Consider the following 25,639-nt stretch of genomic DNA (forward strand, 5'->3'; position numbering starts at 1 on the left):
CATAAGCGACATCCACGAGGGACGCTAGTTATGGTGCGGCGCCCAGGAACGAGCGAGCACCTGTGAAACGGCGATGCTAGTCGGTTGTCTGTGCCCTGCTGTCATGAGCATCTGGGGTAAATGGATGGAGGACCGTGGAACAAGAGTCGGTGGCAACGTGTTGGAATCCACGCCTCATTACAGAACTTGGAGGTCTGAGGCTTGCCCGCACTGTTAAGGCCAGGTTCTCACTGAAAATGGTCGAAAATTCGTTTTTTGAAAGGTATATGAGTCTAGAATTTTGGGACGAAAAGATTTTTGATGCGTGCCCTACAAAAGTTTCTACAGCCCATTGTTCGAAGCAGTGTCACGGCCGCCGTGCGACGCTCTCAGCCGGAGACGCCCGGCTCAGGTGGAAAACTTGCCGTGCCGTGACGCACGTCCACAAGATGATTTATATTGTACGAGGTGCATTCAAGTTCTAAGGCCTCCGATTTTTTTCTAATTAACTACTCACCCAAAATCGATGAAACTGGCGTTACTTCTCGACGTAATCGCCCTGCAGACGTACACATTTTTCACAACGCTGACGCCATGATTCCATGGCAGCGGCGAAGGCTTCTTTAGGAGTCTGTTTTGACCACTGGAAAATCGCTGAGGCAATAGCAGCACGGCTGGTGAATGTGCGGCCACGGAGAGTGTCTTTCATTGTTGGAAAAAGCCAAAAGTCACGAGGACCAGGTCAGGTGAGTAGGGAGCATGAGGAATCACTTCAAAGTTGTTATCACGAAGAAACTGTTGCGTAACGTTAGCTCGATGTGCGGCTGCGTTGTCTTGGTGGAACAGCACACGCGCAGCCCCTCCCGGACGTTTTTTTTTGCAGTGCAGGAAGGAATTTGTTCTTCAAAACATTTTCGTAGGATGCATTTCCGTAGTGCCCTTTGGAACGCAATGGGTAAGGATTACGCCCTCGCTGTCCCAGAACATGGACACCATCATTTTTTCAGCACTGGCGGTTACCCGAAATTTTTTTGGTGGCGGTGAATCTGTGTGCTTCCATTGAGCTGACTGGCACTTTGTTTCTGGATTGAAAAATGTCACAACCGACGAAAAGAAAGTCCCATTCATGTTGTCGTTGCGCGTCAACATTGCTCGGCAACATGCCACACGGGCAGCCATGTGGTCGTCCGTCAGCATTCGTGGCACCCACCTGGATGACACTTTTCGCATTGTCAGGTCGTCATGCAGGATTGTGTGCACAGAACCCACAGAAATGCCAAATCTGGAGGCGATCTGTTCAACAGTCATTCGGCGATCCCCCCAAAACAATTCTCTCCACTTTCTCGGTTGTGTCGTCAGACCGGCTTGTGCGAGCCCGAGGTTGTTTCGGTTTGTTGTCACAGGATGTTCTGTCTTCATTAAACTGTCGCACCCACGAACGCACTTTCAACACTTCCATAACTCCATCACCACATGTCTCCTTCAACTGCCTGTGAATTTCAATTGGTTTCACACCACGCAAATTCAGAAAACTAATGATTGAACACTGTTCAAGTAAGGAAAACGTCGCCATTTTAAATATTTAAAACAGTTCTCATTCTCGCCGCTGGCGGTAAAATTCCATCTGTCGTACGGTGCTGCCATCTCTAGGACGTATTGACAATGAACGTGGCCTCATTTTAAAACAATGCGCATGTTTCTCTCTCTTTCCAGTCCGGAGAAAAAAAATCGGAGACCTTAGAACTTGAATGCACCTCGTATTATGCACGAAAACATATTAGCCGAAAAGCTGGCGAACGACGTGTGCAGGCTGCCTAACGCAACGTATCCCAGCTCAGCCAGTTCGGCTTCTCTCGCTCGCGAGGGAATTGCTCTCCAGGAGCAATTCGAGTTAGAGGAAGCGTCGATATACGGGTCTCGAATTGCAGACTGCACATAAGTAACAAAAATATTTTCTTTGGTCAGATTTTGGTCAACGTAGGTCAAAACAATTTTTTGTCCGCATTGTTAGATAAGCCATTATGAAATTTAAAAATCTAACTTCAGATTTGTGTTTAGCGAAAATTTATAACAACAAGTAATTTTTACGCAAATTGAACTGAAGCGATTTTTTAAAACTGCGTGCAGCATAAAATAAAAACGATTCAACCTATTAAATTCTATCTTTGACACCCGAAAATTAAACACTTTTATAATCTAATATATGAAATTTATTAATATTAGCCGCGCGGAATGAGCCGAGCGGTCTAGGGCGCTGCAGTCATGGACTGTGCGGCTGATCCCGGCGGAGGTTCGAGTCCTCCCTCCGGCATGTGTGTGTGTGTGTGTGTGTGTGTGTGTGTGTGTGTGTGTGTGTGTGTTTGTCCTTAGCATAATTTAGGTTAAGTAGTGTGTAAGCTTCGGGACTGATGACCTTAGCAGTCCCATAAGATTTCACACACATTTGAACATTTGTTAATATTAATTATTTTGTGTAAAGCCATAATGAGTGAAAAAAGACCCAAAATCGAACTCAAAGTTCGGGTAAGAGCCATATCGTTAAATTTAATGTTATTTCATTCTGGTTAGGTGTAAGCTCCCATAAATTTAATGTAGTATCGACTGATGTTACCCATTTTTTATTATTATTATCATTTCAGGTAACTCCCGAGGGGCTACACTGCACGCAGTCTGCGTACTTCAAACTAGCAGGCCCTTGATCAAACCATAATAACGGGTGCCATTTTATTTTTTTGCACTGAATATCTAAAATAAAGATAAAGGTATGGTCAATCATAATCCTCAAACAGATCCTTCGTAAGTATTTTCATTACCTCACAAATAATTTCGAAACTTTGTCTATGTTCTGTTCATTCGAAAGAGAACCTGGCCTTAGCTAGACAGGCGGCGATTTGTGCCTTATCGGACGACAAAGTACAGTTCTGATGAAGCCACGTGTTTATCCGAACGCACACTTCGGCGCTCATTGTTAAGCACAGGCCTCCGCAGTAGGCTGGGTGGTTTGGGGGAAGAGACCACAGCGAGGTCATCGGTCACATCGGGATATGGAAGGATGGGGAAGGAAGTCGGTCGTACCCCTTTCAAAGGAACCATCCCGGCATTTGCCTGGAGCGATTGAGGGAAATCACTGAAAACCTAAATCAGGATGGCCGGACGCGGGATTGAACCGTCGTCCTCCCGAATGCGAGTCCAGTGTGCTAACCACTGCGCCACTTCGCTGGGTCGCTGCGCAGTAGACGATGCCTACGAGTTCCCAAGCTGACCCAACGACATCATGAATTGAGATTGCAGTGAACACTGGCTGGGGTCGTAGATCTGTAGTACCATGTTGGCTGGTCGGATAAATCACATTTCTACTTACACCACGTCGATGATCACACCGCCAGAATCTTCTTCGCGATTTTCTCCGCACTTCTTCAACAGTCGCTAACAAACTCAGCTGTTTTACGGACATGCAATGTCGTAAAGGAACAGTGTGTCGTACCAACATCGACTCAAAGGAAGGACTCGGCGCTTGTTGGTGACGTCACGTCAGCTAGGCACGGCGAACGCCAGGTCTGTTGCAGGCAGAAACGCCTGGGCGTGCTTATCGCTATAAATCTCTTATTTTTGGACAAAATGTTTGGTATTGTTTTGGATTCTGCTGTTTTATTTAGATGAAAGATTTTCTTACTATCGTAAAGCTACAAATGAAGATCTTAGTTCTGCATTACTGAATCCTGTCGAAACAAACGTAGATCAATATGAGAAGATGCTTTGCCCCATTGCAAGCTTCGGAAATTTTACAGTCAACTAACTATATTTACTTGATCCATTTTGCTGTCGAAACTCACCCCAACCCCCTTACAATTACTCGTTTCTTTTATTTATTTATTTATTTATTTTCGTTTGACATCGTCACTGGAAATGTGAACTAATTCACATGTGCAAATGTCCAACTGTTCCCAGTCATTAGATTACAGTCGTTTTCAACGAAAGGAATTTTAAACAGGAAACAAAATAGCTTCATTCATCGAAAATACTGCTGAGCTTAAACTTTTTTAAACATGCACATTAGAAAAGATAAATATTCCCCTCTTGCCACTGAAAGGAGAAACGTAATAAGATAAAAAAATTTATTTGATAAAACAAGTATCTCTCTTTTGGCTCTTCTTCTGTCCCCCACCCCCTCCCCCAACGTGTACAATCGCAAGATATTTTATTAACATTCAGTGCTCCTCACCCCATAGTCAACCAAGATACCTAAAGAAGAGCACCAACATGTTCACAGTTTCTTGTAAAAGCAACCCAGTACAAGCGTAACTTCCTCAGGTTTACAAATAAGGTAAAGAAGCACGAATTCTGTTGCTGCTGGACCATGAAGTTGTTTTTGTATGTCAATCCTTAAAACAGGTGGAAATTTAAGTTCAGGAGTAAACATTTGTGAAGAAGTGTAATGAATTGCACAATTAATTGATTGCAGAAATCTTTCAGAAGAATGCGTGTTGGTCAATTACGGCCAATAGTTTCACATTTTCCTGTATCAGAGAGGGAGACACCACCATTTATGAGTATGCCTGCAATAGACCTGGCGTTCGCCGTGCCTAGCTGAAGTGACGTCACGAACAAGCGTCGAGGCCTTCCTTTGAGTCGGTGTTGGTCGTACTAGCCAAATAAAGCCGACAACTGCCGCTAGAGAGCGCTGAGAGCGCAAATCAAGTCTTGCATCCCGACGACGTTGCCCTCTCGCGAGATCGGATATCCTGTCCGCACCACGTCGAAGTTAGCTGCCTCGATCTGAAGATGTTTACTAGCAACCGGCACAGGTTGTTATCTAATCGTTACTGCACTATATCGCGATCATGACCATTAAAATGTTTAAGTTCGTCGTACTGGCAAGACAGCCGCTTGTTGCGCGTACCCTCGTCTCACGTAACAAGTGCGAACTGCAGCTCGGTTGGCCGCTTGGCGCCTGCGGTGCGTCGCCCCCTCGTTGGGAGTCTGGCAGCAAAAGTGAAACCGAGCGGCGCGAACCGCCGCCGGCCGCCGGCTGCCAAGGCACGCAGGCCGGCCAACCTCCCACACCACGGCACGACGCTTCCCGGAACCTCCGTGACTGCCATACCCGCGCCCCGCTTTGGATGCAGCCACCGGCCGCGCCCGCTTAGCAGGCAGTGCACCCGCACCACCCACGCCTGGTGAACATTCCGTGGCCGCGCCGAACTTCGAAGAAGAATGTAGTTTCACTGTGCGATGCCACACGTGTAAATCCTACAAACACCCTTCTTATCCGACCGCTGGTCGCTTCCTGCAGAGCTACCTTTGCTCGGCCTGCGTTACTTGTAGACGGAAACAACTCCTTCACTGACAAGGAAAACTTCCGATCGCACCCCCTCAGATTTAGTGGTAAGATGGCGCAGTGGATAGCCCGTCAGAAGCTGAACACAGGTGAAGCACGAAAACAGGCATGTGTACTGAACTGTGAAGAACGAAGCAAAATAGAAACAGTGAACGGTCCAAGCTTAACAAGCTTAACGCTTAAAGCGTAGTAGTTGTGTGGTGACCGTGTTCCGCCCCGAAGAGGGAGATTCGTGTTCAAATTTCCCTACTGCTTTTCTCTTTTTTTTCACTAAATTATGAAATTTCCCTCCAGCACTGACGTGTTGTTCATCGTGTTCAAATCTGTCTGTGTCGTCGTGTAACGTCCATTTGCAACAGAGATTGTAAGTAGGCTGTTTATGTTTTCTTATTGGCAACGTTACGTAGCGCTCTATATGAAAATCACTGGCTGTGCTGTGTGCAGCCTGTGGCTAGTTTGCATTGTTGTCTGCCATTATAGTGTTGGGCAGCGGCAGCTGGATGTGAACAGCGCGTAGCGTTGCGCAGCTGGAGGTGAGCCGCCAGCAGTGGTGGATGTGAGGAGAGAGATGGCGGAGTTTTGTAATTTGTCATGAACTGCTATATATATTATGACTATTAAGGTAAATACATTGTTTGTTCTCTATTAATATCTTTCATTTGCTAACTATCCCTATCAGTAGTTAGTGCCTTCTGTAGTTTGAGTCTTTTATTTAGCTGGCAATAGTGGCGCTCGCTGTATTGCAGTAGTTCGAGTAACGAAGATTTTTGTGAGGTAAGTGATTTGTGAAAGGTATAGGTTAAAGTTACTCAGGGCCATTCTTTTGCAGGGATCTTTGATAGTCAGATTGCGTTGCGCTAAATAATATTGTGTGTCAGTTAAGCACAGTCTTGTATAATTTGTTCTAAGGGGACGTTTCAAGATGTACGGAAGGGGCCTCCAAAAATACATACTTTCAATTTGTTTTACACAAGTACCACCTGTTATGACTCTAGCGTTCCGCTTTGGAAGTTTTGAATCTTGAATTTCTTTGTCGTAACATAGTTCACACCCGTTTAGTTGTTGTTTTCATTTCTGTGAGCTGCGCTGAGTGGCCGCGTTTTTAGAGGCGCCATGTCACTGACTTCGCGGCCCTTCCCGGCGGAGGTTCGAGTCCTCCCTCGAGCATGGGTGTGTGTGTGTGTGTGTGTGTGTGTGTGTGTGTGTGTGTGTGTGTGTGTGTGTGTGTTGTTGTTGTTGTTGTTGTTGTTGTTAGCATTAAGTTAGTTCAAGTAGTGTGTAAGTCTAGGGACCGATGACCTCAGCAGTTTGGTCCCTTAGAAATTCACAAGAGGGAGATTTGGACGCGGATTTCCCGCTTTGCGGTTGAAGCCTGTGACCAGGCAACCACGACAGCGCAGTTCTTACGACTCGCTCGATTTTGCGTATCCTGAAATTGGAGCGCGTACTGTTTCTATTTTGCTTCTTTTTTTCACAGTTCAGTACACATTCTCCATTTTAGTGCTTTCTCTGTGTTCAGTTATTGACAGGCTATCTACTTGGCCACTTTACCAATAATCTAAAGGAGATGGTTCAAATGGCTCTGAGCACTGTGGGACTGAACATCTGAGGTCATGTCCTCTAGAACTTAGAACTACTTAAACCTAACTAACCTAAGGAGATCACACACATCCATGCCCGAGGCAGGATTCGAACCTGCGACCCTATCGGTCGTGCGGTTCCAGGCAAGCGCCTAGAACCGCTCAGCCACCTCGGCCGGACACGAAAATGTCTTTTTATAGTTGTTGATGGTTCTTACAATGAACTAGAAATCGCCCCATCAATCACTTTGCAACAGATAAACGAACAAATTCACGGCACAGCACAACAGTAACTACGTGACGGCTACTACGTTGCTGTAGGACCAACATTTTATTATTATTTTTTTTTATTATCGGCAGTGGTGAGGCACAAAGTAATGACAACTTGAAGTTTCCAATTTCTGCCACTTCAAGAGTAAGCAGTCCAGCAATCAAGTGATTTAAAACCATTAGGTCTGTACACATTTAAACGTCGTTGATTATAAATGGGAGTGGAGGGTGTGTGGGTTAAGTAAGTGTCGCTAGGGAAATCAGTGGGGTAGATGGATCATGTCTTGTAACAAGTGTCTGCGCTCAATGTAGATAGATACTTTCTTTTATGAGAAGGAGTTTTAGGTAATACTCTCGATTCACAGGGAACTGCACCATAATTCTATTAATGATCTTAGAAATACGCAGTAGCCATCTTCTCACTGACTCACTAGTTCGTGGTCTGATAAAAAACCTATAAAACCTGAATATATTTCTCTCTCATCATTTTAAAAATAAAAGTGTTAAAAAAATTCTGTTTCATGCTGCAGTGAAGGTAACTGCTATATAGTGCAGGTCTGAGATCGAGATATATCTTTATCGACTTTTTTGCACCGCAAACTGCCATACGCCTATATGCGTTCAAGAATGGAGCGCTGGAAGCGGTTTGTAAGTCTACTTTCAACTTGTCTTTATTTCTTTAACGACGCAACGTGTCTGAAGTCGAAAAATATGTTTCCTGTAACCTGGCTTTCTTTAAGTACTGGGCGGTTCTTGCGAGCCACACAGTCACACAAGTAGAAAGGCCTTCATCCACTAACGGTGGCCTTCGTTGTAAACGGCTCCTGCCCTTATTAATCATACCCGATATAAACTTAAAAAAAACTAGTACTACTCGAAAACTGAAATCTTTGCGAGAAAGGTAACCCTTCTCCCCAAGCCCTGTCGAGTAAAATTGGAGAAGCTTCTATTCAAAGAAGACCATGTCACAATTTTGCTACCACTATGGTATTTTTCGAGTGGGTATCACGAGAAAGAGAGAGATTAAGGGAGGCACACTTTTCTCTCGCTGCATACACTAATGGGACACGACTGATAATATCAAATATTGGTATGAATTATCCACCGATGCACATTGTGCAGTGGCTATATGTAGATGTAGAATATTGAGCAAATCTCAGTTTCCCATTATCTTCCCTCTGAAATGCAACCCCGGCATTTGCCTGCCTTTCAGTTGAGCCTGTACGACACTTTCCTTCATACTCCCACACATTGTTACTTCCAAGCATTTCTATTGTCTGAAGACTCAAGGTGACTCACGTCTATTGCAGTCAAATAATCCATATTCACTGTTTATAACACGGGAACATCATCCTACTTTCCCCCCATCATCTGTTTTTAGACGGTCTTTATATCAAGCAGGAATTCTGTCACGGTCTTACTCGATTTTGAATCTGTGGAAAAGTCTGAGAACGCGGTTGATGGTATCGGATACATTATCAACGCGACCTGAACATTTGCAACTTTATCAAACGTTCCTTGAACGCATCGGAAATTAGCTTGTTCCGATATGGATGACTTTCCGTTCTGCCTCAGTGCAGTCGTAGAACACATATCAGCAAATATTGGAGCGGCACTAATTGAATGCTTTACGGAATTCTGAAAACGCCGAATACGTATTCTTTTCTGTATCCATGGTTATGATGAAGTTTTGTGCGAAAAACTTTAATGTGGTTGTTGGGTGATTTGTAATTTACCTTGGCTGCCACGAAGTGGTTTTTTTTTCTTTTTTTCAGCCAGAAAGTTATGTCTGAACTCAAATGTACGCAAGAATTGTGGCACAAATAGTGAAGTCTGTAATATAACTGTAGGCATATGAATCAGTTCAGATGCTGTTTTTGTTGAAGGATATGACGTATGCTCCTTTGAAAATAGTGGCAATTTCTCTCTGCTCTACGTGGAGTCCCCCCTACCCCATGTATACCCCATTTAGAATGCAAAATAATTTGGGCGTCGTTTCTCTTGCAATTAGAAACTTCTGGGGCTTCAGATATTGCAGCGATTCAATTTATGTTGCCCAGAGTGTCCCCATACCTCAGTCTTAGGTATTATCCGTAACAGATACAATGGATAGAAGAAACATCTTTCTCATCTTAAATTCTTAGAGAGGTACAGTTAATGTATGAATTAAATAAACCTCGACTTTAATTGTAATTTGCTAGATTTCATATATGAAAACGTTTCTTGTCGGTAATCCTGATCACGTAAAACTTATTAGATTACGTTTGGTACAGAAAATCTATCGTTATCGTACTCTTTTAAAGTAACAGGTATAGTGGCCTATTTTGCTGCTTACTTCGATCGTTTATTGTATGGCCGAATCAATGGTCTGGGTATGCGATTTGTATTTTGTCATCGTAGTCTAAAATGTTATATTCTTCTATCCCGATTAAGTCATTTTACAAACTTTTACTTTTACGTCATATATTAAAGGTGTTAGCTTAGTCACTTTGGCTTTGGTTTCAGTGTTTTTACGTCTGGAAACCTATATTGAGAAGTTGCCATCAGCAATTGCAAGGTCTTTTAAAAGTTGCCTTACTTCAATTCGAGTCGTCCATGCTTCACTTCCCATTATACTTGGTTGATGATCCTGACTGTGATGTTTCACTGTTTTATTTTATATGATATCCTTGCATCATCTCTCTAAGATAGTGTCTTGTCTAGGTGCCGGCAATTGGTGGCCGAGCGGTTCTAGGCGCTTCAGTCTGGAACCGCGCGAGCTACGGTCGCAGGTTCGAATCCTGCCTCGGGCATGGGTGTGTGTGATGTCTTTAGGTTAGTTAGGTTTAAGTAGTTCTAAGTCCTATGGGACTGATGACCTCAGAAGTTAAGTCCCATAGTGCTCAGAGCCATATGAACCATTTTTGAACTTTTCTAGGTATACAATAGAAGTGATTTGCTCCAGTGCTAATTTTTTCCCCTTTGCTGCTGAAATTACAACGTTATGCATATTATTTGCTGTTTTGTATATTTGGTGCATAGACTTTCGCATTTCAGCGTTAGCAACAGCGAAAAAAACTTGTGCGTCCCCATATATTAGAGGTAACGCTAACCCATATTACGATATGTCTAAAAACGAAAAGGTGACGGCCACAGCTGTAGACTTGTTATTCGTCGGCTAGAAGCTAGGTAGTAGGACATCTGTACTGTTTTCAGTCCGTCAGAAACATAAAATTTACAGCTGGGCACAGGAAATATTCGCGATTTGTAATGCTTTAGAAAACAGCCAGTTCACTTGCAACTCTGAGTATAACGCTTTGTGAAGCAGACGAATTAGTATTCTTGGTGATCTTATATGAGCATTAGCCGTGCGTCGAAGCATGTTTGTGTGCCTAACGTTGGATCTTCTACGGATCTATGTATTCTGAGCTCAAAGACAGTGAAGCATAACCACCTAGACACCAACCAGCACAGATTCCGGAAAGAACTATCACTTGAAATCCAACTCGCACTTTAGTCACGTGACATCCTGAAAGCAGCGGTTCAAGGCAGTCGGGTAGATGTATTATTTCTTGACTTCCGTAAACCATTTGACTCAGTACTATATATGCACGCTTCCTATCGAAAGTACGATCGTATGGGTAATCAACCGAAATCTGTGCCTGGACTGTGGATTTCTTGGTAAGGAGGACACGTATGTTATTATGAATTAAAAGTCATCGTGGAAGTAAACCTGAGTACCTCAGGGAAGTGTGATGAGGCCCTTTCTTTTCATGTTATGACCGTGCAGACAATATCAATTACAACCCTAGACTTCTTGCAGATGATGCCGTTATCTATAATGAAGTAATGTCTGAAAAAAGCACCACAAGTCACACCTTGGTAAGATTTCAGAGTGGTGCAGAGATTGGCAACTTGCTTTAAATGATCGGAAATGTAAAACTATGCGCTTGAGAAATGCAAAAAAAGACATTGTATCCTATGACGATAGTTTCAAAGAATTGAAATCGGTCAACTCTTACAAATACCTGCGTGTAACACTTAGTAGAGATGTGAAATGGACCGATTTGTATGTAAAGCAGGTGTCAGACTTAGCTTTATTGGTAGAATACTGGAGAAAGGCAAACAGTCTACAATGAACATTGCTTACGAATCATTCGTGAACACATCCTACAACACTGCTCAAGTGTGTTGGATCCCTAACAAATAGGATTAATAGGGGCTACTGAATATATACAGAGAAGGGCAGCACGAATGATCACAGGTTTGTTTGGCCCGTGAGAAGTGCCTCACGGAGATGCTGAAGAAACTTAACTGCCAAAGGCCTGAAGATAGTTGCCTGCTTAAAAGTTTCAAGAACCAATTATAAGTGAGATTCTAGAAATACACTAGAATCCTCTATGTATTGTTCACGTAAGGATAGCGAGAAGAAGATCAGACTAATTACACAGTACACAGAGGCCTTCCAACAATCATTCTTCCCGCGCTCCATACGTGAATGGAACGGGAAGAAGCCCTAATAATTGCTAGAACGGGTAGTACCCTCAGCCATGCACTTCACAGTGGTCTGCAGGGTATGGAGGCAGATGTAGATCCTTGGAGGATATAATGACTTTGTTATTTTTTTCAAACTTTGCTCCACAGCACTGGGCGGTGTTTGGTAATATACGAATGACATCACATAACCGCTGCGTGGAGGCGTGTCAACAGATCGGGTTGCTGAACTTGGTTAATTTCGAAGATGGGCCAAGGGGCGAGCAGGTCTCGCGCACTGAGGTTTCCGTATAAACTTAATTATGTATGTAGGTAGTTCATAGATTCTGGGAATCGACAATCTGAACGATTTTTGTCTATTCCCGACAGCGATACTTGCAAGGTATTGATCCTGGGAATTCGAAGATTGGATCAAAATTTCTACAGTATTTCCTCAGATTAGCTCGGACATACAAAAAGACGCGAGCAGGGACTAGTGTTCGACTATTACGCTTTTTACGGATGTTGAGTGAATGTATGTTCAAGTGGCAAAAAAAGTGTGATATAATTACAATTCAACAAGTTTTAAATTTTTTACTTTACTTGTTCCGCGAAACGTTGCTTCTTGCCGAATTTCATATTATACGTCACCGCGAAGTAACCTGTAACTTTTGATGAGAGAGTTTGCGGGTATCAAAGTATGTGACATAAATGACCGAATCTTTTGCCTGTATAGACTTTATAAAAGCTACAATTCTTTACACCGCCAAGGGACGGTAGATCTCAGTTTGCGAAACAAATTTTTAACTCAATATGTCTACCCATACCCAAGGAAAAGGATTCTCAACGGTCTAAAACAAACACAAACACACAAACACACACACACACCCACACACACACACACACAAACAAACAAAGCGATCCTATAAGCGTGCCGTTTTTACTGATGGAGGCTACGAATTAACTAGAATGCGCGTTTATAGCCTCTGTAAAGGTCTCTTGCATCACGGTACGACGTGTTATTGTTCCTAGATGTTGAAGAACGAAATACCGATCGTAAATGCCGGCATTGTACGCTGAGCGGAACTATGGACACCTGCAAGAACCGACGCTATTTGGGCACAGCTGAGTGACGCCGCTTACCTCTTTGAGTCCGTCCAGCCGGCCGAGGCTCTTGGAGCCTTGCAGGACGCCGAGCCCTGCGGAGGCGGCGTCGCGACGCCTCGCCGCCCCCGCCTTGTTGCGGCGCGAGTCGGGCAGCAGCTGGACGCCGCCCCCCGCTCCCGCCCCCGACGTCTTCTTGTCGTCGTCCGCCTCCGGCTCCGACTGCACCTCTCGCCGGTACTCCTCTGCGCTGTGCCGCCCCGGCCGACGCCGGCGTCGCGACGCCTTCGGAGAGCTCAGCGGGGAAGTCGTCGGCGACAGCGACTGCAGCCGCTGCACCAGGCTGCCCAGCATAGCCGCCATCTCTCTCTCTCACACACTGCCTGTCTGCTGTCACTCTCTGGCTAGACCAGCTCTCGCAAAAACTATCACTCTGCACTTCTTACTCATCTGCGACTGCCTCGTCTTCAATTTATCCAGTTTCGAACAACTCCCTTACCTCAAAGCAATCCACCCTCCATCGACGTAACGTTACTGCCAAAAATACACAACTGGGCCTCGTGCTTAATATCGTTAGATTACAACTCAGTTACTACTTTTCTTTTCTCACACTTGCATTCCTCAAAACACAATGCACAAACTAACGCACCTCTGTATAGAAGCTAGTGTACAGTAAAGTTTCATTGGTGTGGTAGGTTTATTCGATGACAACAGCGTAAAAATTGCCACTGCAAACTTTCAGACAGCACTTCTTGTACTTCACGTCATTAGCCCTAATTTCCCTCCACAATTCAACACCTGAACAATTTCTTAAATACACCACAACACGTCCGTCACTGGCCACTTGTCACAAGGCAGAGCTTAGAACGTCTAATGTCACACACAGAATTCCCTTTTCTCGAGAAGTGTTAAGGACAGCGAAGGCGAATCCGGCGGTAATCTCGATTCCTGCGGCGTTGCCGTGCCTGAGGAATTCCACCTTCGTTTAGTCGCCGTTTTTTGTCGCCACTCGACGCTCAAGGTCAAGGGTGCGCACCGACACAAAATCACCTGGTCAGCCTGAGGTCACCGCGGCGGGTAACACTGCCCGAAATGGAAAATACCTACGTGTGTTAATTGACTGGCTGTTTCACTATTGGTCTGCAACACCAGCTACACGTTACAGGATGTATGAAGTTTGCATTGGCGCACAGGTGAGAAATATTCTAGTACACTGCAAGTAAACATTGTCACAGACGACGGATTGTATGCCCTCAAATCTTCCGAGTATCTTCACAGCACACACCGACGCCACGGTAGCACGACGGTCACAAACAAAAGCGAGTATGCAAATGCCAGCACTCCAGAACAATAAACGCGAAACCCGCTGCTGCTGTGTTGAGACAACTGAATGTGCCGGTGACGTCACGAGGACGCCGCGTGCCGTCGGAACACAATGGCTGACACTAGCGAGCGGTTGCACAGATTCACAGGGGCGACGCACCGGAACACACGGCCGCCGAGGGAGCACGTGCGTCGCGGCGACGCAGGCGCGTGTGTCACACGCACGGTGTGTGTGGTCGGCTGGCGGCCGTTCGCGAACTGCAGCCGCGGCCGCGCGCTGGGCGACAGCTGAAGCGAGGCGGCGCGACTGCGCAGGCGCGGGCGGGCAGGCCACGCTGTAACCCACTGTGCGCGGCGCGCCAACCCGCCAGACGAGTTTGGAGCCTCGTCGCTCGGCCGGCTCCACAACAACCAGCCGCTCGCCAGTACCCCACCACGCCGGCCACCGCACTCGGCCGTCTCCGGCGCCGCTCGGCAGTACTCGGCGGGTAAGAGGAAGAGGTGGGGCAGGGTTCCTTCTGGCACGCCAGCAATGTCCGCTGCCAGGTGGAAGAGAATGCACCGAGGACGCTGTGAGATTACGCTGGTTTGCCTCGCGGTAGGGTGACTCGTACGGAAGGCATTTAACTCCGATACCTAACGATGTATACCGGAAGATTCGCATTATCGTAAATAAAACCTACAATCGGTGCAGATGACGGTGAGATAAGTAATTTAATGTAAGACACATTGGGCGACAAATGTCTGTAATTACCCCATAAGTGCATGACGAATATGTGACGTCACCAGATGACGTAGCTCATCGCATATGCAGCGGCTGCGCTTGTCGATCCTACCCTTTCCTGTAGGGGGTCGTGCTATATATGTCTCAGCTAGATTCTTCCATTAACGGCCTTGCCGCAGTGGATACACCGGTTCCCGTGAGATCACCGAAGTTAAGCACTGTCGGGCGTGGACGGCACTTGGATGGGTGACCATCCAGGCCGACATGCGCTGTTGCCATTTTCCGGGGTGCACTTAGCCTCGTGATGCCAAATTGAGGAGCTACTCGACCGAATAGTAGCGGCTTCGGTCAAGAATACCATCATAACGGCCGGGAGAGCGGGGTGCTGACTCCACGCCCCTCCTATCCGCGTCCTCCACTGAGAATGACTCGGCGGTCGGATGGTCCCGGTACGGCACTCGTGGCCTGAAGACGGAGTGCTTTTTTTAGGTTCTTGCTTTATCCGATGTGGTACGGCAGTGCTAGCCGGTAGTGATAATACAAGACTATGATGACTGTGTGTACATTTACGAAAACATAATAGCCGAGCGAAGCGATGTGTAGTATTGTCCTATACCAGCGAGGTTAGGACTGAGGAGTCCAACAACTAAACGAGCGGCAAGGTACGTCATCTGGTGACTCACGTGTTTAACATTTGCCATCCACTTTTGGTGTATTTCCCGACATTTGCGGCCCCATCTGTCTTGTATTAAACCACTTGTCTCAGCTTCACTTCGTCACTTCGAGGATGTAAAAGCGTTGGTCAGAATCACCCTCTATACTCAGGCCAATTGTGGCCAGTTACGATTTCCATCTTACCCTTGGACTAACATAAACCATTGCGGTATGCTGGACGGCGGATGTTCCACAACCGCGAGAGCATGGTTGGGTGCACCCCAAGGGAGCATAACAGGACCTACAATATTTTCAGTATATGTATACGATTTACCAAATAGGATTAGCAGCGGCGCGGCTGCTAGGGTCGCAGGTTCGAATCCTGCCTCGGGCATGGATGTGTGTGATGTCCTTAGGCTAGTTAGGTTTAAGTAGTTGTAAGTCTAGGGGACTGATGATCTCAGATGTTAAGTCCCACAGTGCTTAGAGCGATCTGAACCATTTTGATTATCAGCGGTATGAGATTATCCGTTGCAAAGTTGTGCACAGGAAAGCAGCGTGGGATCATAAAGAACAGTAGTCAGACGTGGAGACACCTCTATTTGGCGTGATGAATATCATAAAGAAACAAAGTTCCGCGTTCTGGTCCTGTGGATGGGTCGGGACCGACCGACCGCCGTGTCTTCCTCTGCCAACGGCTGCGGTATGGAGGGGTGTGGGATGGACACAATGCTCTCCCAGCCGTTGTTGGCTTTGTTAACCTTGGTGCCGCTACTTATCATTCAAGCAGCTGTACAATGTGCCTCACGACGCTGACTGCACCCTTTTACATGTCCTTCCTCCGAGAAAAGATCTGTCAGTGCCAGAAATCGGACTCAGATCCTCCGTATAACAGCCACGCAAGCTGATCGTTGAACGCCGGAGGCCGGCGTGATGAACACACAAACAACATCACAGATAAATTTAGAAGAAGACGCCGACAGTTCTGTGAACATCAACGTAGGAGGGATGAAAAAAAAAGTTTTCATCGTCCTATACAGCTGTGCATAGAAATGTAGGCGTCTTCTCCTAAATTTATCTGTGGTGATGTATGTGTGTTCGTAGAGTTCTTCTGTAGGTCATCTGATCCAAGCTCCGTCTCTGACACCCAGACATCCAGATGGCAAACACTCAGATCGGTACCAGACGTTGTGTGTCGATTATCAACCAAAACTTCTATTCAGTTCGTGCTGCCGTCCAGTAAACACGTGTAAATGGCAATTAAAAGCAACATCATAACTACGGTGTGTAGCAAAAGCGCGTCTGTGAGGTGTGAATGTCAAGATCTCTGGTGGATGAGTTGGCATACTAAAGGTGTCCCCCCCCCCAAAAAAAAAAGGTCGAAACCCACTGACGGCGATTTTTTTTAACAGCTTACACGTGACACTTATGTGGAAGAACATTTTTCTAAATATACAAGGATTTTTCGGAGTTTGTAGCAATAGTATTTTGGCAGTCTGCTTTCGCTTTGTTAGAGTAAATGAGTAAACCGATCGACTAAATTTGTATAGATAGGTGTGGTGTTACCTATACAAATGATGATGAGGTTCCATACTCCGAGGAACCGTAGGGGACGATGCGGGAAACCCGCACCGTTGTACTAGGCAAGGTCCTAGTGGAGGTGGTTTGCCGTTGCCTTCCTCCGACCGTAATGGGGGTGGTGGTGATGATGATGATGATGATGATGATGAAGACGACACAACAACACCCAGTCATCTCGAGGCAGGAAAAATCCCTCACCCCACCGGGAATCGAACCCGGGACCCCAAGCGCGGGAAGCTAGAACGCTACCGCAAGACCACGAGATGCGGACTACCAATACCAATATACGCTGTATGTTTGCTACTTTCAACTAACGAAGCGAAAGCAGACTGGCAAAATAATATTGCTACGAACTCCGAAACGTCCTTTTACATGTCAGAAAAATATTCTCCCATATAACAGTTTCACGCAAAGGGTTTCGAATTTGGGACCTTTAGTATGCCGATCTGACACACCACCAACTCACCTACGTGAGATCTTGACATTCACACCTCACTTATATGCTTTTGCTACATTCCGTAGTTCTGGTGTTACTTTTAATTAACATTTACGCATGTTCTACTGGACGAGAGCGCACAGCACGAACCAAATCAGAATTTTGGTTGATACTCTCTCGACACACAACGTTTGGTCCCGATTCGAGTGTCTGACGTCTGGAGGTTTGGGTGTGAGAATAGCGCCGTAGATTTTCCTTAGGTCTTACAAGTTATATCATCCCTCTAGTAACTGTGGTTACTGCCGCGTTCAAAGCTTATGGTAAAACAACCAAGTTGTTGTGCCGTAGTTTTGCAATACGAGTTTGTACTCTTTTATTGTAATAATCCCACGTCAGTTTGTACGCCTTTTACAGTTTGAATAATCTTCCTGTGTTGAAGATCGTCTTCAGTCCTGTGGGTTGGATGGTTTCTCCTAAGTATCTCAAATGAATGACGCGTGAAATTCTTCAGTGGAACTTTTCCAGTTGATATGGTGTTTTCTTCATGGAGATTTTCTTACAGGAGATTTCTTGTAGTTTACCCAGCGCTAGTGAAGCTTCATCTTTGTTGTTTGTTAATATAGCCAGGTCGTCAGCAAGGGCCAGACATTTAACAGTGACTCTTTTTCCTTTTTGTTTTCCACTTAAGAAACATTTGAGATGCTTTTCCTATTCTGTGATTATTTTCCACAATACGCTGTTGAACAAGAATAGCTCTGGTGTTTCTATCGACTCTTAATTCTTCTAGGCTATTTAAAAGCGTTTACCTGCTAACAGCATCGTAATCTTTTTTGGAATTCACAACTGTGGCTGTACTGTTCCGGCCTCGTCTGACTTTTAGTATGGTTTTGACGTCCAAGATCTCTTCAGTACAAGGTCTCCCTTTCCTGAATCCCGCCTTACACTCGCCAGTCTTTGGGTGCACTTGCGGCTCATGTCGGTTCAGCAAAGCTTTGGACAGGATCTTCTAAGTTACTGGAAAAAGTGAGAGTCCTCTACAATTGTTCGGATTTGTTTTGTCTCCTTTCTTATGGAGTGGGTATATCAAAGTGCTCTTCCATTATTTCGGGATTTTCTCTGTTTTTCTGACTTCTGACAATATGCTCTAAATTTCTGGTGTTATGTTTTTGTTGTCTCCAATTTCCATAATTCTGCAATAATTCGATATTCGCTATGTGCTCTGTTGCCTTTTAATTATGTGATTACTTTCACTGTTCCTTCATGTTAAGGCGGAAACGATTCAGTATATGGTTCTGGTTATCAGCGCCTTGTATATGTATGTCGCCCAGTTAAGAACGGCATGTTGAGATCTGTCTCTTAGGCAGTTGGGATGTTTCTGGCTGTACAGCCATCATATTCAGGTACTAGAAGCTCTTGTTAGAACAGCTGAGAAGGCAGCAGTGGGATGATGACGTAATGTGCTGTGAGGTACCGCTGACAGATGGTTCGTTCGGCAAAGGTATCGTGAGAAAGAGCGCCTAAACTGAGGTCCTTCTCCGCGATTGGCTGCTGCATTGGGAAGTTGCCCACGAAAATGATAATTTTCTGTTATTAATATTTGAAAAACTAAACAGCATATTTACTTGCATTTCATATCAAAGCATCTCTCAATAGCGCGCTTTGATTCCATTATTTCTCAAGTATTAATAACCAGCAGAATAATAAACAACTGCTACACGAAAAGGCGGAAGAACAACTTCTTAGATCTTCGGATTACTCCTAACTTGGATGGCGGGTGAAGTGGTTCGGCTGTAAGATATAGCTAGTTCGGCAGTATCGGATGACAGACATGTTGTCTGCCGCAGTCGGTGTGAGTTAAGGCTTTATGAGCAAACTCTGGTTATCAGGGCATGGAGTACAGAGAGGTGTGATAACATTTACGGAAATACGCAATTAATTATTTTGTTGAAGATTGGAATGTTCTGCTAGTAAAAAGTGAGTGACATCCCGTACAAACAAAAATAATTGAAAATTTAATTATTCACATAACATCAGTTCCTCGCTAAGAGTTTGTTACAGCCTCAAGATAACGGATGCACGACCTACGTGCTGTTCTTTGCGCAGGGGACAACAACGATAAAAGTCTGCAGGTTGCTGAACTTTTATTAGAACTTATGAATTCCGCTCAGGGCGGTGGAAGCAAATAGGTACCTCGCGTGTACTGCAGTCTTAATACAAATGAGATCAGTGACACTTCATCTGTGGTAACACAAAGGAGGTTTGAAGAATAGAAGTTTTCGAAGGAAGGGGTTTATCATACTCACGTATATACACGTCGCCCTCTCTATCCATCTCTTTTTCAACTTGCCGTTGAAATGAGTCTACTGCGGCACAGTTGTATGTGGCACCGGAATATGATAAGAATATTAATATGAATTAAAATGAAACTAGTATCCTATAAACAATGTATGTCTCTGATAGGCTTTACAATGCGGATCGCTGACTGTGCACGACCGCAGAGCCAAAGTTACTGCCTCTGGTCTAAGATTGTACTGTTGGAGTAATAGAGCGCTTGGCGCACAGTCGTGGGTAGCTGTCTGTGAGGGGAAGAGGGTGGAGTAGGCAGTTTCTGTGGTGTATTGTGTGAAGCCACCAAGAGTTAGGTTAATGTAGGTATGTTAATATTGTAGAACTTGCAGACAGAAGTCTTCATGCAAGCAAGGTAAAGATGTTAAATAATTATGATTTTTGTTTGGCCAGCGCGTTAATATAGATGAGTTGGCTGATAATTTGTAATTGTTGAATAACCCGAGAGTGTACGTAAACTGATTTGATAAAAAGGCTAATTAGACATTTCACTACTTCAATGTTTCTAAGATGCGTTAACGGAGCTATGTGTAATTTGAGGATTTGCATTTATGCTGCTTTGTGAAGTTAGATAATACTTGCTGTATAAATCTCTTTGCTCGTGAATTGAAAAGACGAACTTAACTTGCAATATACTTTTTTCTTAAAAAAAAAAAAGAAACTCAGTGTTAGTAATTCACCACAATCAGTACCGCCTCCCTGTCCAGGTCATATGGATTTTTCGTAAATGTTTTCATTTATCATCATCATCATCATCATCATCATCATTTAAGACTGATTATGCCTTTCAGCGTTCAGTCTGGAGCATAGCCCCCTTATACAGTTTCTCCATGATCCCCTATTCAGTGCTAACATTGGTGCCTCTTCTGATGTTAAACCTATTACTTCAAAATCATTCTTAACCGAATCCAGGTACCTTCTCCTCGGTCTGCCCCGACTCCTCCTACCCTCTACTGCTGAATCCATGAGTCTCTTGGGTAACCTTGCTTCTCCCATGCGTGTAACATGACCCCACCATCTAAGCCTGTTCGCCCTGACTGCTACATCTATAGAGTTCATTCCCAGTTTTTCTTTGATTTCCTCATTGTGGACACCCTCCTGCCATTGTTCCCATCTACTAGTACCTGCAATCATCCTAGCTACTTTCATATCCGTAACCTCAACCTTGTTGATAAGTAACCTGAATCCACCCAGCTTTCGCTCCCATACAACAAAGTTGGTCGAAAGATTGAACGGTGCACAGATAGTCTTGGTACTGACTTCCTTCTTGCAGAAGAGAGTAGATCGTAGCTGAGCGCTCACTGCATTAGCTTTGCTACACCTCGCTTCCAGTTCTTTCACTATGTTGCCATCCTGTGAGAATATGCATCCTAAGTACTTGAAACCGTCCACCTGTTCTAACTTTGTTCCTCCTATTTGGCACTCAATCCGTTTATATTTCTTTCCCACTGACATTACTTTCGTTTTGGAGATGCTAATCTTCATACCATAGTCCTTACATTTCTGATCTAGCTCTGAAATATTACTTTGCAAACATTCAATCGAATCTGCCATCACAACTAAGTCATCCGCATATGCAAGACTGCTTATTTTGTGTTCACATATCTTAATCTCACCCAGCCAGTGTATTGTTTTCAACATATGATCCATAAATAATATGAACAACAGTGGAGACAGGTTGCAGCCTTGTCTTACCCCTGAAACTACTCTGAACCATGAACTCAATTTACCGTCAACTCTAACTGCTGCCTGACTATCCATGTAAAGACCTTTAATTGCTTACAAAAGTTTGCCTCCTATTCCATAATCTTGTAGAACAGACAATAACTTCCTCCTAGGAACCCGGTCATATGCCTTTTCTAGATCTATAAAGCATAGATACAATTCCCTGTTCCACTCATAACACTTCTCCATTATTTGCCGTTAGCTAAAGATCTGGTCCTGACAACCTCTAAGAGGTCTAAACCCACACTGATTGTCATCCAGTTGGTCCTCAACTAATACTCGCACTTTCCTTTCAACAATACCTGAGAAGATTTTACCTACAACGCTGATTAAAGAGATACCTCTGTAGTTGTTACAATCTTTTCTGTTTCATTTATCAGCCAAAAGATTTTCATGTACATTTCAAAGTATTGGCGCCAGCATTGCACACTGCTGAACCTATAGCTAGCATATTATTATTTTTTTTTTTTTTCGTGGGAGACCAGAATATACTGCGTTCCACCGTTGCTACTTTAGAGGTAAGACAATTCAGTTTATTTGTTATGTGTGCAGAGGCCTAAGTTATCACTTTTGAACATGGCCAGATGTTTCAGTGCCTAAAGGGCTGAACGTATTTTTCAGTTACTGTGTTTCTTTATCGGTATTGGAAGTAGCATTGACCAATCAATGCGTTTAAAGTTTTTGCTAACTATAACAAAATGGTTCAAATGGATCTGAGCACTAAGGGACTTAACATCTGAGGTCATCAGTCCCCTACAACTTAGAACTACTTAAACCTAACAAACCTAAGGACACCACACACATCCATGGCCGAGGCAGGATTCGAACCTGCGACCGTAGCGGTCGCGCGGTTCCAGACTGAAACTCCTAGAACCGCTCGGCCACTTCGGCCGGCCTAACTATAACACAGAGTAAGCACACCACTTGCAGTTACAACACGCTACACGATAATTCGAGTTTTGTATCCATTCCACAGTTCAGATGTACGTTCAACGTAATTCAGAAAAAAGCAGAAGAATTTTAGTAAGTATCCAAAAGATTTTATTTATTTATTTTTTAAAGAACGTTACATCGTACAGTGCTTAACCTACACTTGAAGCTCGTAGCTCGTCGTTAACAATACGCAAATATTATCCTTATCTAACAGATTGTGAAGTACAATTTACAGTAAACGCCGATGAAATTTTTTATGAGAAGTCGTCACGGTAGTTGATTACTGAAATTTTGACATGTGCTGAAACGAAATTTTCATAGTCTTTCACCTGAAAATGGCTAAATATTGATAATTTCGCGGATTCCGTAAATAAACAATTTTAAGAATCAAATTTATGTAAAAAGTTTTGTATCACTGAGAACTTCAACAAAGATAAAGTATGCAATGAAACGATCTTTTCCATGTAGGGAAGCGCTTCGTCGTGCTTTTTTATAGATCAACGTTTCAGTAACAGTAGCAAACAGCTTTCATCAGGGTTTGTGTAGCCCACGCCGGCATAATTCAGATTAAGCTTTTTGTGTAAAGGAAAACGTCACTGACATGAAATAGTGCCGCAAAGCTAAAGTGTGTTCATTTTTTTTTTTTTTTTTTTTCTCGGTGGAACAAGTTTCCATGTGGGACTGGGCTTTGTAGCTCTGGATAGGGTTCTTTTCCTCCCAGCATTCATCATTCACTTTATTGGACTGAATTGCCTGACAAGTTCTCTACATTAACAAGCGTGCCCTCCTGTACGTTTCTCGTTGTGGGACAGAGGTGACGGTGGGCGCCAACATTTCGGCAGTAGCTGCCAGCAGCCCATAAATCGGGCAGCGCTTACCCTCTTCTTCCCTCCCCCTACGACCTCACCGCCTGGAGAGGTCAGGTCGGGCCTACCTGGGCAACCGCGCATTCCAGCACCGGCCCAGGGCTTTCGTCTCCCCCTCCGTTTCCAAGCTTCCCTCAGCAATAGTCTGCGCAATGCGCTGCCAAGTCATTTCAGTTCTCATGTTGTTGTTGTTGTGGTCTTCAGTCCTGAGACTGGTTTGATGCACCTCTCCATGCTACTCTATCCTGTGCAAGCTTCTTCATCTCCCAGTACTTACTGCAACCTACATCCTTCTGAATCTGCTTAGTGTATTCATCTCTTTGTCTCTCTCTACGATGTTTACCCTCCACGCTGCCCTCCAATGCTAAATTTGTGATCTCTTGATGCCTCAGAACATGTCCTACCAACCGGTCCCTTCTTCTTTTCAAGTTGCCACAAACTCCTCTTCTCCCCAATTCTATTCAATACCTCCTCATTAGTTATGTGATCTACCCATCTAATCTTCAGCATTCTTCTGTAGCACTACATTTCGAAAGCTTCTATTCTCTTCTTGCCCAAACTATTTATCGTCCATGTTTCACTTCCATAGATGGCTACACTCCATACAAACACTTTCAGAAACGACTTCCTGACACTTAAATCTATACTCGGTGTTAACAAATTTCTCTTCTTCAGAAACGCTTTCCTTGCCATTGCCAGTCTACATTTTATATCCTCTCTACTTCGACCGTCATCAGTTATTTTGCTCTCCAAATAGCAAAACTCCTTTACTACTTTAAGTGTCTCATTTCCTAATCTAATTCACTCAGCATCACCCGACTTAATTCGTCTACATTCCATTACCCTCGTTTTGCTTTTGTTGATGTTCATCTTATATCCTCCTTCCAAGACACTATCGATCCGGTTCAACCGCTCTTCCAAGTCCTTTGCTGTCTCTGACAGAATTACAATGTCATCGGCGAACCTCAAAGTTTTTATTTCTTCTCCATGGATTTTAATACCTACTCCGAATTTTTCTTTTGTTTCATTCACTGCTTGCTCAATATACAGATTGAATAACATTTGGGAGAGGCTACAACCCTGTCTCACTCCCTTCCGAACCACTGCTTCCCTTTCATGCCCCTCGACTCTTATAACTGCCATCTGGTTTCTGTACAAATTGTAAATAGCTTTTTTCTCCCTGTATTTTACCCCTGCCACCTTTAGAATTTGAAAGAGAGAATTCCCGTCAACATTGTCAAAAGCTTTCTCTAAGTCTACAAATGCTAGAAACGTAGGTTTGCCTTTCCTTAATCTTTCTTCTAAGATAAGTCGTAAGGTCAGTATTGTCTCACGTGTTCCAATATTTCTACGGAATCCAAACTGATATTCCCCAAGGTCGGCTTCTACTAGTTTTCCATTCGTCTGTAAAGAATTCGTGTTAGTATTTTGCAGCTGTGGCTTATTAAACTGATTGTTCGGTAATTTTCACATCTGTCAACACCTGCTTTCTTTGGGTTTGGAATCATTATGTTCTTCTAGAGATACGAAAAGGAGTCGTCCTTCACGTCTCTTGTAGGGTGTTCGAAAATTCCCGTTGCAAACTTGTAGGACTTGCCAGGGGATTTAATATATAATATTTTGAACAGCAACCCGTGCCCGGAAGAACGGTTTCACTTCAGATGTTAAACTCATGCACTTGTGCTAGAGGAACTGAATTAGGCGTGACGCAGTACTATTAGCAGACTATCAGTTCGAAATGAATCATAACGAAACAACCATTTATAACTTAAGCAGATCTGTCTGTTATTTATTTATTTCTAACTTCTGCTGGCAGTCACCTTTTTATTTTTTGTTTAATCTAACATAATACATCGCGTTTCGAACATGTTCTGTTTATCTTCAGGCGTTTATACATACATACATATTCTACCATATCTTCCTTCGTCGTCGGCGTTGTTGTTGCCGTGAGGCACCGTTATACCAAGTGGAAAGGCGCGTCGATCTTAGAGCGTGAGATATGGTAACCTAAAGTCATTGACAACACACAGCGGTCACGGTAGCATCTGATTCCAGAATAGCTGCAGTAGTTAAGATCTACGAACTACCCCGTCTTGACCAGGTCCCCAAAACTTAACTCGTAACGAGATCCCCTCGAAGCAAATTGTCATAAAGATTATCTATAAAGGCTTCGTACAACGATAAGTAATGTTACAGTTTATGGAATAATAACAGATACGACCAAACTGTCTTGTTTCTTCTGTTTTATTTAGCGTAACTTTGTTCACAGTTTTATTTCGCATTCACCACTCATTCACACTCTGATGTGGAGTATATGCGAGTGTCTGA

At 44.2% G+C, this 25,639-nt stretch overlaps 1 protein-coding gene across 3 annotated transcripts in view; it reads right to left on the minus strand.

Moving 5' to 3' along the window:
- LOC126162769 (uncharacterized) overlaps positions 1-14,294 on the minus strand; it is a 493,174-nt gene extending 478,880 nt beyond the window's left edge. For all 3 annotated transcript variants that reach the window (XM_049919464.1, XM_049919462.1, XM_049919463.1), the window contains exon 1: positions 12,763-14,294. In XM_049919464.1, the coding sequence (XP_049775421.1) occupies positions 12,763-13,086 (324 nt within the window). In that variant the 5' untranslated portion in view covers positions 13,087-14,294. The remainder of the gene's footprint in view (positions 1-12,762) is intronic.
- Positions 14,295-25,639: the final 11,345 nt, after the last annotated feature.

This window comes from Schistocerca cancellata, chromosome 2 (genome assembly GCF_023864275.1).
Source record: "Schistocerca cancellata isolate TAMUIC-IGC-003103 chromosome 2, iqSchCanc2.1, whole genome shotgun sequence".
NCBI classification, from domain to species: Eukaryota; Metazoa; Arthropoda; class Insecta; order Orthoptera; family Acrididae; genus Schistocerca; species Schistocerca cancellata.